The sequence below is a fragment of the Arvicola amphibius genome, chromosome 8 (genome assembly GCF_903992535.2).
Source record: "Arvicola amphibius chromosome 8, mArvAmp1.2, whole genome shotgun sequence".
In the NCBI taxonomy this organism is placed as follows: domain Eukaryota; kingdom Metazoa; phylum Chordata; class Mammalia; order Rodentia; family Cricetidae; genus Arvicola; species Arvicola amphibius.
The window spans coordinates 9,026,522-9,040,993 of record NC_052054.1 but is presented as its reverse complement, the minus strand read 5'-3'; the positions used below and the strand labels follow the sequence as shown (position 1 = coordinate 9,040,993).

At 45.3% G+C, this 14,472-nt stretch overlaps 1 protein-coding gene across 1 annotated transcript in view; it reads left to right on the top strand.

Annotated features, from left to right (window-relative positions):
• The window catches only part of Fndc1 (fibronectin type III domain containing 1), a 65,057-nt gene that overhangs the window by 35,434 nt on the left and 15,151 nt on the right, over nt 1–14,472 (top strand). The window contains exons 10-13 of the mRNA XM_038339812.1: nt 1,929–2,040; nt 2,914–3,402; nt 10,008–10,076; nt 12,223–12,366. Of these exons, the coding sequence (XP_038195740.1) occupies nt 1,929–2,040; nt 2,914–3,402; nt 10,008–10,076; nt 12,223–12,366 (814 nt within the window). The remainder of the gene's footprint in view (nt 1–1,928; nt 2,041–2,913; nt 3,403–10,007; nt 10,077–12,222; nt 12,367–14,472) is intronic.

Below are 14,472 nucleotides of genomic sequence, written 5' to 3'. Positions count from 1 at the left end.
AGTTCTCATGTTTAGCAAAGGCGATAGCCACTCCACAGTAGAAACTTTCTCTTTTTTCTTTCCTGTCTTTGGTTTTATCTGCCCTAAATAAATGTCTAGAAAGTCTTTGGTGATCAGTGAGGCTTGGCCTTGGAAAACCCCACTCTGGGGTTTTTCCACTGGACTTGATTGACAGAAAGATCAGAGAAATTCATGGTCCCACCGCAGCAGCTACCTGAACCTAAGAATGGCTTTCCCTACATTCCTCCCTATACTTAATTTTTATTTTTAGTTTAGAGTATAATTAGATAGTGTGTTTATTTTCTGTTAGTTGTCTCAAATTCTTTGTAAAGGAAATAGTAAACCCAAACCAAAAAACTAAACAAGTAGACAGTTTTATCAGTTAACCCCTTGAATCTGACCATTGTCTGACTGAAACTGAAAATGTCATAGTGCTTTTCGCTTAGATGATGAATATGCTAAACTCCTGCCTGGGGCTAAGATAAATGTTTAGGGAATTTTGGGGGTTGAGACAATGAATAGAAAACAGTATTCAGGCCCTGAAAATATTCCTTGGAAGAATGAAAAATCTCACTGTAGAAATTACCAGCCAAGCTTTCTACTTACTATGAAAAGGTTTTAAAAATATATGTACTGAAGGTGTCTGAAAATTTTCACCATAGATGGCCTAAGGATGAGAGCCATGGCAATTAAACAGAACTGCTTTGTGAATGGTTCTGAACTGGAAAGGTCTTGACACTACCCTGGCCAAAAGCTGAATGGCAATCGAAGCTGATTTTGAAAGTAGGATCTATCACAAATGTCTCACATTTTTTTGCATCATGGTTATGTAGAGATGGGTTTCAGAAGGTCCTCTGTGTGGGAGCACTGTGGCCTTGTCAGCCCAGTGTGTATCTGAAAGCTCACTAACAGTCGAGGATGCCTGCGGGTGCAGGACCACACTTGAGGGACTATCAGAAAAGAGCGTGAGACTCTTTCTCAGAGGGAAAACAATAAATTTCCAAGATTTACAATTTCTTTTTCTTTTTTTTTTGTTTTTGTTTTTGTTTTTCGAGACAGGGTTTCTCTGTGGCTTTGGAGCCTGTCCTGGAACTAGCTCTTGTAGACCAGGCTGGTCTCGAACTCACAGAGATCCGCCTGCCTCTGCCTCCCGAGTGCTGGGATTAAAGGCGTGTGCCACCGCCGCCCGGCTGATTTACAATTTCTTAAAGTAAGAAGTTTCTGCATGCTATATTTTATAATATTTCTATAAGTTAAAAATTTTTAATTCAATAATCAAAATTTTATTTTTAACATAGCACAATGAAAACATTTTATATCTTAAAGCAACTAGTAGTATTTATTCATTCATTCATTAAATACAAGGAATACAAGAAAAAGGAATCAAGCATTCTTTACTCCAAACTGCTTCTCAGACGTGACCTCTTAGGGATATTTTGGTGGATATCTTTCCAAAACACGTGTCTTTGACATTTTCGGGCTTATGTATAAAGTACATTGCTTTTACAAAATTATCAGTCCCATTACCTGGATATGCGCAAAGCTAGGTCACTATATACAAGACTCACGTATTCCTCTATTGGCTGCTGATGGGCCATTATTTATTTAAGTTCATCTGACAGTTGATGGATTCTGAGGTTGGCTCCTGTTTATGATGTACTAAATGGCTGAAAAAAATTGAAATGTCTTTTTCATATTTGGGAAGCAGAGCAGTTTCTGTTCCATACAGGTAAGCAGTGATACAAGGCAAACAATACGATACAAGATGTGATTGCGTCTGATTTTGCAGACATTGCAAATGATAGCAACAAGGGGGCTTCCCTCTCACTTCCTTTCTTCTGTGGATGCTAACATGTCTGTGCACACAGCTGGGGATGTGAACATTTGGGGATCCCCAGTACCCCTCCATCTGTGTTGTCTTGGTTTAGGTTGTGGACCTGGACCGTGGCTTGGTCTTCAATGCTGAAGGGAGACACCTCCAAGACTCACACGGCCACCCTCTCCGGGTGAGACTCGGGGGAGACGGTCGCACCATCGTGGGTGAGTGAGCTGTGGGGTAGCTTTGGTCTTCCCGGCACCCCTTATTCCGAATGGTTTCCGGGGTCTCGTTGCTCTTAGCCGTGTGGGAAGACAGTCCCCCAAATGGGGCCAGAGCCAGTATTTTTTCTCATGGCTTTAGTCTCCCTGTTTCTTCAGTCTCCCCCTCTGGAAGTGTTCTCTAATTGTTCTTGAACTTAGCCATTTGGAACTCAGGTCAGAAAAGGATAGCCCACAGGCTGTACTGCCTGGTTGGGAAGACTGCAGGAATCGTTCTTACATTTTAAAATGACTCTTTCCCCTTGCCCAAAAAGAAGAGTGTCTGTGGCATATGGTAAACTATATGAAATTCACATTTCAGTATCCACACTCGAGAGCTAACTTGGGATATAGGAACACTTACTTATGTATCACCTGGCTCATCACTCACGTATTGTGTAGGCTTTGTCTGCTGAGTGTTTTGCTCGACAAGGGCTGAGCTAAATAGCTCCACCTGGCCCTGAAAGCTTAAGAGACTTACTCTCTGGACTATGTGAAAATGTTTACGGTCCCTGGCCCAACCTAACACGTTTTCTCCCCTAGGGGTAGAAAGAGCGAGCAAAGGACCAATTCCTTTAACAGACGGTTTTCTCTGGATGTGGCACACACCGACTCAAGAGTTTATGTAGTTCTATAGCGGGAATGATAGGCAGTCTCCTAAGTCCATCTCTCTGCATAGTGACAGATATCACCACCTCAGACACACGCCATTGCTCCTGTCTTTTGCTGATTAAAGCATTGGCATGCATACGCTTTGAGAAGATGCTCTCTTATTGTGTTTTCTGTCCCCTGGATTGTTTCCCCTTGTTGCTTATCTCTTGCTTGGCTTCATTTCAGATCTGGGAGGAACTCCTATGGTGAGTCCCGATGGCCTCCCCCTCTTTGGGCAGGGGAGACATGGCAAACCTCTGGCCAGTGCCCAGGATAAACCCATCCTGAGTCTCGGAGGGAAGCCCCTGGTGGGTTTGGAGGTCATCAGAACAACCACTCATCCTCCTACCACCACCATGCCACCAACCACGACAACCACCATGCCACCAACCACGACAACCACCACTGTGCCTACCACCACAACACTTCAACCCCAAACCACCACCCGCCGGACCACCACCCGCCGGACCACCACCACTACCACACGCCGCACGACTACCACCAGGCATCCCACAACTACAATCCGAGCTACCCGGAGGACAACTACCACTACCACCACTCCAGAACCTACCACCCTTTCTCCTACCTGTCCCCCTGGGACCATGGAACAACAGGACGAAGCCGGCAACCTTATCATGGGAGCAAATGGGATCCCAGAGTGCTACCCCGAGGAAGGTAACCAGCTTTGTTCTTATGTAGAAAGCTTACTTGACAGAGGCAGGTCTCAGAGCCTGCCAGAAAGGAGTGAGTACTGGGCAGAATGGATTGGCAGCCCGGCAGAGGCATTTGGAATCCCAGGGCCTTTGTTTGTCAACACTTTTACAGTCAGGGTTGTCAGATTCAGGAACTATGAAATACAGTGAGATACACTGTGTCACATATATGGTGTATACATGTGTGCATATGTTGTTCATCTAAAAATTCAGGGTGTCTTTTGTTTATCTGACAGCTGAAACTTAGCGTTATTGGTTTGAGCTATGTTTCCCTAGGTGCCTGCCTCTGTAAGCTGGTGTGTGTGTGTGTGTGTGTGTGTGTGTGTGTGAGAGAGAGAGAGAGAGAGAGAGAGAGAGAGAGAGAGATTGGTAGGTTGTCTCTGTGATCCTGTGAGTGATCAGGTCTGACGGGTTCTGACTGTGAGGCCCATAGTTAACAGCTGTGAGCTCCAGGAAGTCAACACTGTGCCGGGCATCAGCCTTCCCTTTGGAGAATGCCAGTCTCAAGTGATGAGCCTTCTACTGAGAGTACAGGGTTTCCATCAGAAGACCACACCACTTCTGCTTTTTGCCATGGTTGGTTTGGGCTCTCTGGTCACTCCTGGCATCTGTCTGTCTTCCCACTGAAGAACCCCAGAGGTGAAGATCCAGGTCACAGCACGTCATCAGCCTCTTCTCAGGCATCCGAAGCAGAGGGGACAAACACACACTCTCCCCTCGGGTCGGAAAGACACACATAGCCTGTAAAGCCTGAATTTTTTTTTTTAGTCTGATGCAGCAAAGACTCTTCCTCTAGGATGTGTTTTGCAAGCCAGGAATACTCAGAGTGTTGCTGCCTGTGAGCCGCCCTGAGGAATCTGAGCATGAACGCCATGCTCAGAATGAGGATCCACTCCCAAGGCATTGTTTGCATGGAGAGGTGCAAAATTAACGGGAAAACTGGACATATCTTCAAAGTCCACAGTCGAGAGCAAAGAAACACAAACCAAGGGAGAAAGCCACTGGGGAGAGAACTCTTCCGCTGTTCACTCGGTGAGTACACATCTGCATTTCCTCTTTTTAGCATTGTTTATGGGAGGGGTACTGAGTACACGTGTGCGGAGTCTGTGTATGGAGGTAAGAGTCAGTTCCGTCCTTCCACGGCGTGAGTTCCAGAGACGGAGCCCGAGTCACCAGGCTTGGTGGCAAGTGCCTTTACCTGCTGAGCCGTCTCGCTGGCCCCTGGGTTTACCTTTAACCTCTTAGTGTTAAAGTGGCTTCCTCCTTCTGATATATTAATATGTTTATCTCTGAAGGTGGTCGTGTAACTTGAGATAATTGCCTAGTAACTGGCTGTAAACAAAAGAATGCTTGCTTAGGATTTGATTTCCATCACTGCCATTTGGCAGTTTACTTTGCCTGCCTGTGATTTCATGTACATTGCTCTATCCCAGATTTAAATCTGACGTGAAATCCAGTAGATTTTCTTAGCATCTGTGCCAACTCTTTTCTTCGCCAGTCGCAATGAACACTGTACATTTTGCTTGTAACCCTACTTCTAACTCCTTGGTCCAACCCAAAGAAAGTGGAAAAAAAAAAACCAAACTTGATGAAAGCGGCATATCCCCTGCCGTTTTTAGTGGACTATGCGTTGTTTTTAAAATCCTTCAGTGATATCTGCTTTCTATACTAGCGGATGCTAAAACTTGCATGCTCTCTTCCTTTCTTTGATTCTAACCATAGTTATTTAATATTTTAATTTAAAACTCTCTCACTGAGGTGTGGTTGACATGTAAAAAGCCATGCATATGAGTCTGAAGAGTTTGGAGCGAAGGCTTGTGCACACATCTGGTCATCAAGACCACAGACATATTCAATACCCCTCAGAGAGCGTCCCCTTAGTGTTAGATGTTTTGGAGCTGTTCTTGTCTAAGTCACTACGCTGGTCCACTGACTTAGCATGCACAGATCATTACTTTCTCGGTTGCTAGCAGTGGGCGCCAATGGCTTACTGTGTACTCGCTTCTGATTTAGCATGTCGTTTTCAAATATGATCACGAGCCAGACACAGTGCTTGCTTGCCTCTTGGATAGGAACTTAGCTCCAAAAATGGCTGGAGATTTGAAAATAGCAGAGTCAGATGGCTCTAGAAGAGCCAGCTCACCAACTGTGTCACACACACCTTCTTGTCGACTGAGCACCTTGTAACAGCCTAGGTTGCGAACGCTCTGTGGTCACTGCAATGACACGGAGCAGAGCAGGTCGCAGTCAGGCCCAGCATTGGAGAAAGGAGCCCATTTCTTGGCTCCCGTACAGAACCCACAGAAACACCTGGGTCTCACCCGTGCCCTTGCTCCGCTTTCACCTTCACGTTCCCTTCACATCGTCTCCTTTCCTGTACTAAGTAGAGTTGCATCCTGAACACACACTCTCTGGATACACTGTGGCTCTCGGTACAAAGCTCCAATCAGCCGGACACCATCCTGGCTGCTGGTGCACTCCCCAGCCTAGGAACCTGAGTGTTTATTGCTGCCATGGTTATGACTTGGAATCTGCACTGCTGGCGGTGAAGAATACCAATGAGGGGCTTTTCCAAACCCCTCTCCCACCTCGCTTCAGCTGACCACTGGACATTCCATCCGTGTGTAAAGTCCTGGGGTTTTGTTTCTGCTCTCCAGCTTTTTAAGCATCGTTTCAAACATCCAAGACTTGGCTCCCTTGGTGAAATCAGGCCTCCTCTTTTCCTTTGAAAACTGCTCTCAAGAAATGTTCTAGAAATAGCCTCAGGCCATTCAGTCATGCCAGCAACTCTGTTACTTACAGATACTTCCTCTATGTTATGAATGCTCTGCTTCCCCATAGCCAGATGCACAGCGCATGCTCGTTTCCTGAATACTATTGCATTTATTCCTCTTTTTACACATACACACACATCCTTGCACACACATACACATTCATACACACATCCATGCACATACACACATTCACACATAACACACGTGGACACATCTACATATCCATGCACACACATCCATGAACACACACACACACACACACACACATACACACACACACACACACACACAGAGAGAGAGAGAGAGAGAGAGAGAGAGAGAGAGAATAACTTTTTTTTTTTTAGCTAGAATTGACTTCTTTGCTCAGTAATGAACTCCAGATCTGAGATAATAGAATCTGCCATGTCTCTAATTTCCCAGGGTACCACATTATCATCTTAGGCATCTAAATATCTTAAGATTTTAAGAGGTAATTCTGGGTTTTCTAACTGAGAAGTAAAAGTCGTGATCTTTGTTTTCCAGGCTCTTTCTGCAATAGATTGGGTGAAATTACACATATCTGGAGATGCTCTGAGCCAACTGAACATTCAAAATTTGTAACGTGACCTCGCTACATATTGGAGAGACACATTCGTCATTTTAGGAAACAGCTCCAGTCAGCCGTGCTCGCCCTCCTGACAGAAAGGAGAATGTAGTAGCATTGGAGCCACCATCCCATGTGGGAATGCACCCGAGGTCCCACGGCTGGTGTCTACTTCCTCTCTCTATACTTCTACGGAGAACAAACCTTTTAAAAAGGGTCTCTGGAGCTGAGGCCCTAATTCTCTGGAGACAGACTGCATTCATTTTTTTTTAATGAGGTACCAAAAACAGTCGGGCACACAACATGTCAATGACTGGAAGCCACTTTTATATGAAGATGAAACTTTTGACAGGGGTTCTGAGTTGGGTTATAGGACACCCAGTTTTACAGAGTTCCAGATGGTCTCGTACGGCAGAGTCAGGTGGTCATCAGTTCTGATGATATGTGGTTGTGCAGTCATCATACAAAGAAGATACATTTACTTGGAAAGAAGATGGTGGTAACTCAGAAATAAATTGATTTTATTTGGTTCTAGAAATGTATTCAATTACTTGGTGGGATGTTCACTTATGCCAGAAGCCTGTGTTGGTCATCACAAGAAACTAAGTGAGCACCCATGACCTTCTGCGAGGGACCAGCCATCTCAGCAGCTCTGGGCATTGCCATGGATACAGGAATCCACAAAAAGAACTCTGTTTCTCCCTGTTCATGTTTGTTCTGGGATAGTAAAAAATGCACATTTTTGCTTATTTTTTTTTAAAAACTTGGAGACATAATGAAAATGGAATGGAAATGATCAGAGAGTAAAATCACACTGTGCTCCTAAAAGCTAAATTCACAGAGGAAAAGATGATGATCAGGAACCAGTGGCAGCAAGATAAACCCAAACTTCAGTCACCACGAACTTGAAAACAAATGCGAATTGACTCAGAAGTAATTCTGTCTTGGATACAGGCATGTTGATGTTGACCTAGCCTGTAGATTACGTGTGTGTGTGTGTGTGTGTGTGTGTGTGTGTGTGTGTGTGTGTGTGTGTGTGTGTAAAAGCATGCTTGGAATTTTGGAATTTTTTCACAGGATGACCATCCCCCCGAAGGGTGGATGATCTGGAACTGGCCTTATTAACATTCACTGTAAGCACAGGTTGCCACCCTAAGGTGATGTTCAAGGATGCTGGAGCCTGCCTTGAGCAGCTGAGGGTAGCTCCGAGTGTCCTGCTGCTGTGTTCAGAAGATGCTGGGCAGGCGGCAGCAGAGTGCCCCTGCCCTCCACCATAGAAGCTCCCTTTGGCACTGTCTTGCTCACCATGTTATAGACTGAAACAGTGCTGTGTGAGTTAGGTCTGATGGCTAAAAAATGCCAAATTAATGCATATGGTTTCCTGGGATGGGAGCTTATATACTTGTTCCCCTTTCATTTCCCTGTGAAATGCTGAGTCAAACAATGCGTGTTTGCAGACAGCTGGATTGGCTAGTTCAGCGGCTGAAAAGGAGAGGTGGTTTGATGGAGTGTAAAGTACATGGACTCTGAGCTAAGCAGCCTGAAGCTCAAGTCCTGTGCTCGGCACCTGTGTGGCTTCAGGTCACTATGAACCTTCTCAGAGCCCCGGCGTGGAGCCCGAGAAGTGGGTGTAATCACATGGGATTCCCAAGGATGCGCTGTGAAGAGTAACTCTCACGGCACACACCGAGGGCACCCAGAGTCCATCAGGCATCTGGTAGGCACTGCTCCTTCCTCCTGTCATCCCGCCACCATGTTCAAGGGGACGTTGTGTTCAGAGTTCCGTGCCACAGCTGCGGGCTTCAGATCGTAAGCGGGGGAGGGGTTCCCTTGAGTTGGTTGATAGAACGTTCTTCGGATTCAAAACTTTCCCACCATAGTGATTGCTCTGTAGACCCAGGTAGGGTAATGCCACTGCACAAAATCTAAGCAGCTTCAGACTGAGCTTCCCAGATGATGCGGAGGGGGGGGGAGAGGGAAGCCTTTTTATTTCATTTCCTCAAATCATTCACCTGTCTTGAGCCAAGTTTGTTTGCCAGCCCAGTCATTACTTCACGACTGGAATTCTAATACTAATTTGCATAATTAAATTTACAATTTTAAAGTTAATTTTAAATGGAAGACATTAAACTTCATCTACAATTTTATAAATCACATTGAAGTAAATTCTGTCATCCTAAGGTATCTAGTGGTTAGTATTATCTTAATGAGAAATTTAGTCATTGATATAACATATTCAAAGTTCCTATGCAAGTTAAGGAATTCAATCAGTATCAGTTTCCCGAGTTGGGTAGTAAAACGTCAGCAGGCAGGAAATACAGATGAGAAAGAATGACGTAAGAGAACATGGGTCTTTCATTGGGAAGTGGGGCTACAGACGGGGGTCTCTGTAAAACCCTGAGCCTGTCATCTGCTTACAAGTGGGGGAAGTTTTAGGTTACAAAGGGAGGGTCACAGTCAGCCATTGCCAGGGGTACCTCTGAGCAGTCAGTCAATGCCAGGTGATTGACAAATGCCTCTCCTAGCAATTACTAGGGTCCCCCAAGGCAAGGAGGGCAGAGGCTAGGGAAGCAAGTTACTTAACTTCTAAGAACCTAATTACTACAGTTGCAACAATCATCACATTCCAACCAAAACAGGAGAGCCTTACAGCAGGGCGTGGCCCTGGCTGACACAGGAAACTCAGGTAGTGCAGTCTGTCAAGCAAGAGGCAAGCAGAGGCGGGAAATCACCTCATTCTAGAATATTCTAATGGCAAGATAGAAGGAGGGAGAGAATAAAGGCAGGTGACTTGAACTTACTACGGCAGGGATTTTTGTCACAGGGCAGAGCCTCCCTCTCCGCGGCCATCTCTGAGCATATGTGCCAGGCTTGTGCCAGGAGCATGGAAGGCTTCCCTCCAGGTCTAGAGCAACTCAGACAGGTGGGCAGAAGGGTCTAGGAATGCAGAGCTGGGTGTTTGCTCCTGAGCAAAGGGTATTGGATTGCCTATCGATCTAAAAGAGGGGAGGCCTGGATTCCTGTCTGGGGTTCCAATGATCTTCCTTCTGCTGAAGTGAGGAGATACTGGTACTGGTGGCAACTTGTTTCTGAGAGCCACTCATGATGGATGAGTGGTCATCCTCAGGGCCAGGATTCTGAGACAGTGCTGGGAAGAGCCATGATGGGAAGGGCCTGTGATGATCTGTCCTCTTTCCTCTTCCTCCCTAGATGACTTCTCGGGCCTGGAGACTGACACAGCATCACCCACAGATGAGGACTACGTTGTGTATGATGACGGTATGGAGCTGACCCCAAAACTCACACTTCATTTCCCAACTGCAAGATCCTATTTTAGTTAGAAGTGTTTGATCCTGATTGCATTTTCCTCTGGGACAGTGGTGGTAACTACCCCCTCTTCTGAGTCACTCTCAAATTTGTATTTAAGCTGAAGAAAACCAGCAAACTTGAGGAGCTGGTATGGCTTCTAAACAAGTCCCTTCCAAGCCCCTTGCCATGAAGCAATCCTGGTGCTGCCACTACCCAGACTTCCCCTTCATCAGCATCTCTACTGGCAAAGCCACGTGGCTTAAATCAGCATGGAGCCTCTTCCTTACTCTTTCCTTTCCTAACTAAGCAACATAGATGCAGCCACAATGTGTTGATTTCTTTTCACAGAAACTTTTCAAATGGTTTAGTTCAATATTGCAAAATGTCCCTGACCCACCTACCTCAGCCCCTTAAGAAATTGCACCTGCTCTTGGTCATTACTTTTAGGGTCCTGGGGTTGTCTTGGCTCCACTATTGAGAAGTTTACCTTGGAAACTTGCCCACCAGGTGTGGCCCTTTGCCATCCAAACTCAGGATATGCTTCCTCTAATCCGCTGGTGTCAGGTGTCTCAGTCACAATCCCATGAATAACGTTGCCTCTGATGCTTTGTTCATTCATAATTAAGTTTAGACTTTGATGTTTTGTTCATTCATCATTAAGTTAGATGCGGTGGCTTAATCCACTGCAGTTTCCAAATAAGAATTGATCTGAAAGGAAAACATCAGGTGTTAGGAAGCCCAGAAAGATTTCTCAGTACTTTGGGAAACTCTCTCTGTCTTTCTTACTATCGTTGAGCAGTTGGAGGGGATCAGTTTTATTCTTTTTTAAATATTAAAAGATTGATTCTTTTTAAAGCATTAATCCCAGTCTCCTCCCTGAAAAATTCTGTACCTAGATTTTTTAAAAGATTTTTTTTTCATTTTTTAAAGTTTATGTGTATGTGTTATATCTGAGTGTGTGTGTGTGTGTGTGTGTGTGTGTGTGTGTGTGTGTACACCACATGAGTACAGTGCCTCTGGGGGCCAGGAGAGGGTGCTGGATCCCTTGAAGCTGGAGTTACAGGCAGTTGTGAGCTGCCTGATACAGGTGCTGGGAACCAAACATGAGTCTTCTGCAAGAGCCGTCCATCTCTCCAGCACCAACGGTTTTTTTATTATCATTTCAACCTATTTTCTGATGTGATTTTAAATTTATTTATATTATACTTATTCAATAATTATGTATGTGCACATATGTGTGTTGTGTGAGTATGTAAGTACCACGAGAGTGCAGGCGCATATGGAGGCCAAAGGGTGTCAGGTCCCCTGGAACTGGAGGTGCTAAAGGTTGTGAGCAATCCTGCCAAGGGTGCTGGGAACTGAATCCAGGTCCTGCTTAGGCAGAACGTGAGACATTGAGACATCTCTCTCACCCTGGTGTGATCTTTCATGTCCTTAAAAGGAGAAGAAATTCAGGTAAGGACTAGACTTGGGCATGAACACAGCCTGGGAATGTCTGAAGGTTTCCTGTTTCCCAAACTTCATTGTGGGTGTATGTGTTCTTTTCTCTCTGTCTCTCTCTCCTCCTCTCTCTCTCTCTCTCTCTCTCTCTCTCTCTCTCTCTCTTTCTCTCTCTCCTTCCCTCCCTCCCTCTCTCTCTCTCTCTCGTAATATGCAGCTGCATATACAGTTGTTCAGGGTATATGCATGTGTCTGTGTGTGCAGGAGGAGGATATGTGTGTGTTTAAGTGTATCTGTGTGTGTTGTGTGTGGGGTGTCTTTGTGTGTGCTGAGTATAATATTATATATTACAGTTGTGTGTATGCCTATATATAACATCTATATATTTGCATGTCATGTGTGTATATCTGTGCATATGTGTGTGGTATATGTGCTGTCTATGTGTGTGTGTGTGTGTAGTATAGCAATACATGTGGTGCATGATACATATATTTGTATGTGTATATATGTAAGTAATGGTGTATTGTATAGGGGGTAGTCTGGAATGGTGTGGTTGGGTGTGTTTGTTTGTGTGTGTGTATTTGTGTGTGTTTACAGTTGAATCTTAAATATCCTTAGATTGTAACCAGTGTCACTTTTGATAGCACCCTATTACAAAGACTTTCTATCTTTTCAGATTATGGATTTGGGACCACGAGGCCACCGACCACAATCATACCCTCGACCATTGCTGCCACACCGAAGGTCATCCCAGAGCAAGGCACTGTCAGCTCCTTCCCAGAGGAAGAGTTCGATCTGGCTGGAAAGAAACGATTTGTTGGTGAATATCACTTTCTTAGTTGGAGACGTTGGTTTTAACTTTTGCCTTTGAAGGCAGCGTAACTAAGCCTTGGCCTGGCTAAGGTGGTATATTTTAAGAAAATGCTTCCCTGGGGTAAAATTTCCAGTTGCGGTAATTTAGTGAGCTCACTTTACTTAGATACACATTACTTTGCAAAAGTCTGCACTAACCAGAGACCTGTGAGGCTCAACAGAGGACTTCAGCAAGTGTATACCTAGAGTATGCCAGCTCACGTGCCCGCACATGGGCACACAGGGGCCAGAGGACGCCCAATGTCTTCCTCCATCACGCTCTACTTTGATCCCTTGAGGCAGAGGCAGCGTCTCATTGAATCTAAAGCTCAATATTTCAGTTAGGCTGGCTAGCCAGGGAGACTGCAGGATCTGTCTGTCTCCAGCGCCCAATACCTGGATTACAGAATGCACAGCTATGCCTAGTTTTTAATGTGGGCACTGGGGACCCAAACTCAGATCCTCGTGCTTGTAAAGCAAGCATTCATACCCATGGATCCATCTTCCCCGCCCTGTGGCCAGTCTTCTGAAGATGGTTGGACTTTAAGTGGCACAGTTTCCTAAGTTCTGAACAGCGCAGCTTGGTGAATGCTATCACTAGCGGTGACAATATTGCAGAGCCAAGACTCTCTGTTGGCAGTTACCGTCTCCAACTTCATCAGCCTCATAGAATTGGGATCTAGAAATTCTTTTCTCTCCTCTTCTTTCTCAGCAATTAAAACAATTTCAATGGAAGATTCTACGCAGCTGAGCTATGCTCTAGTCCCTTCCCAAGCCATCTTTTCCCATGCCCTAGATGAACCGCGTTAATGAGACAGTTGGATTAATACGTTACTGAGTGGAGACAAGCAGCAGCTTAGATTAACACCACACTTTTCAGTTTCCAAAACAAACGTCCTGCCATGAGCAGAGAAGAAGTCTTGCCAGCCAAGAGGCAGTGACTGGGCGTCTCACCATGCAAGGGAAAGAGCAAAGCCATTAGGCTGAGGCAGCATTCCTGGGGTGAAAGCCAGCGTTTGCCTGGTGTTCCAGCAGCCTGGAGAGGCCACTAAACTCCCACTTTCCCCCGCTGTAGCACAGCTAAGAGGGAAAGAGGCAGTTAGTGGTGTCATTAGCCCTTCCGCAGATTGCTTCTAAAAACCAAGACGCCTTCAGAAATCTCTAGTCATTTCCGTTGAGATTACTTGGGGGTCTTGGGTATATAAAGCCTTAACGTCAATTCCTTGGCATTCTTAACTTCTCTTAGAATATAGTCAAAGATTTGTGGGCTGGTAGCAGAGAGACTGTTTGTCCCTGGCTCATGAGCACATTCTCATATCAGGAGGCTCAGCTGTGATGGGGTACCAGGCTATGATTGGCATATTCTCAGTCTCCTGTAGCCCCTGAAATCATGTGGGTGGGAAGGGCTTCAACCTACCATAAATGTGAGAATGAGAAACTAAGCAATAATGTTGCAGAGGGCCGCTCGGACCTTGGCATTGCACCCAAACGTCCGAGAGGGTTGTGAGGTTCCCAGAGCTCTGCAGGAGGCCACCTAAGGGAAAAGCTTGAAGTTGCCATCTGGTTCTTGGTCTTAAGATGGCTGAGGGAACGAAATACAATGAGGGATGCTAGCTAACTGACTCACAATTTTCCAAATTTGAGGGCATAGGAATGGAAGAATGCCGGAGGCTTATATTACATCAAATTGTAGTCAGAGGACCTTTCTAAATCACTTTGAGGTTGTAGTCATCAGTGTTGGTGGGGCAATGAGACCTTTTGTAACAATCAGATTTTGAGCTATATGTACATAGATCCATTAATGAGAGGCAGGGATTGCTCTTCTATTCTGCTTATGTATATGTGTGTATGTGTGCTTATTTGTATGGGCGTGGGCACACGTGTGTAGGGAGCAGAGATTGGTGTTGGGTGTCTTTCTTGTTCCCTCTTCCCAATATGTATTAAGGCAATATTATTTGTTGAGCCCAAAGCTTGCCAATTATCATCGTCTAGCTAGCGCCAGCTTACCACAGGGGTCCCTTGTCTCAGCCTCTCTGGTATTGGATTGTGGATGGTGGCCACGCCTGCTTCACTG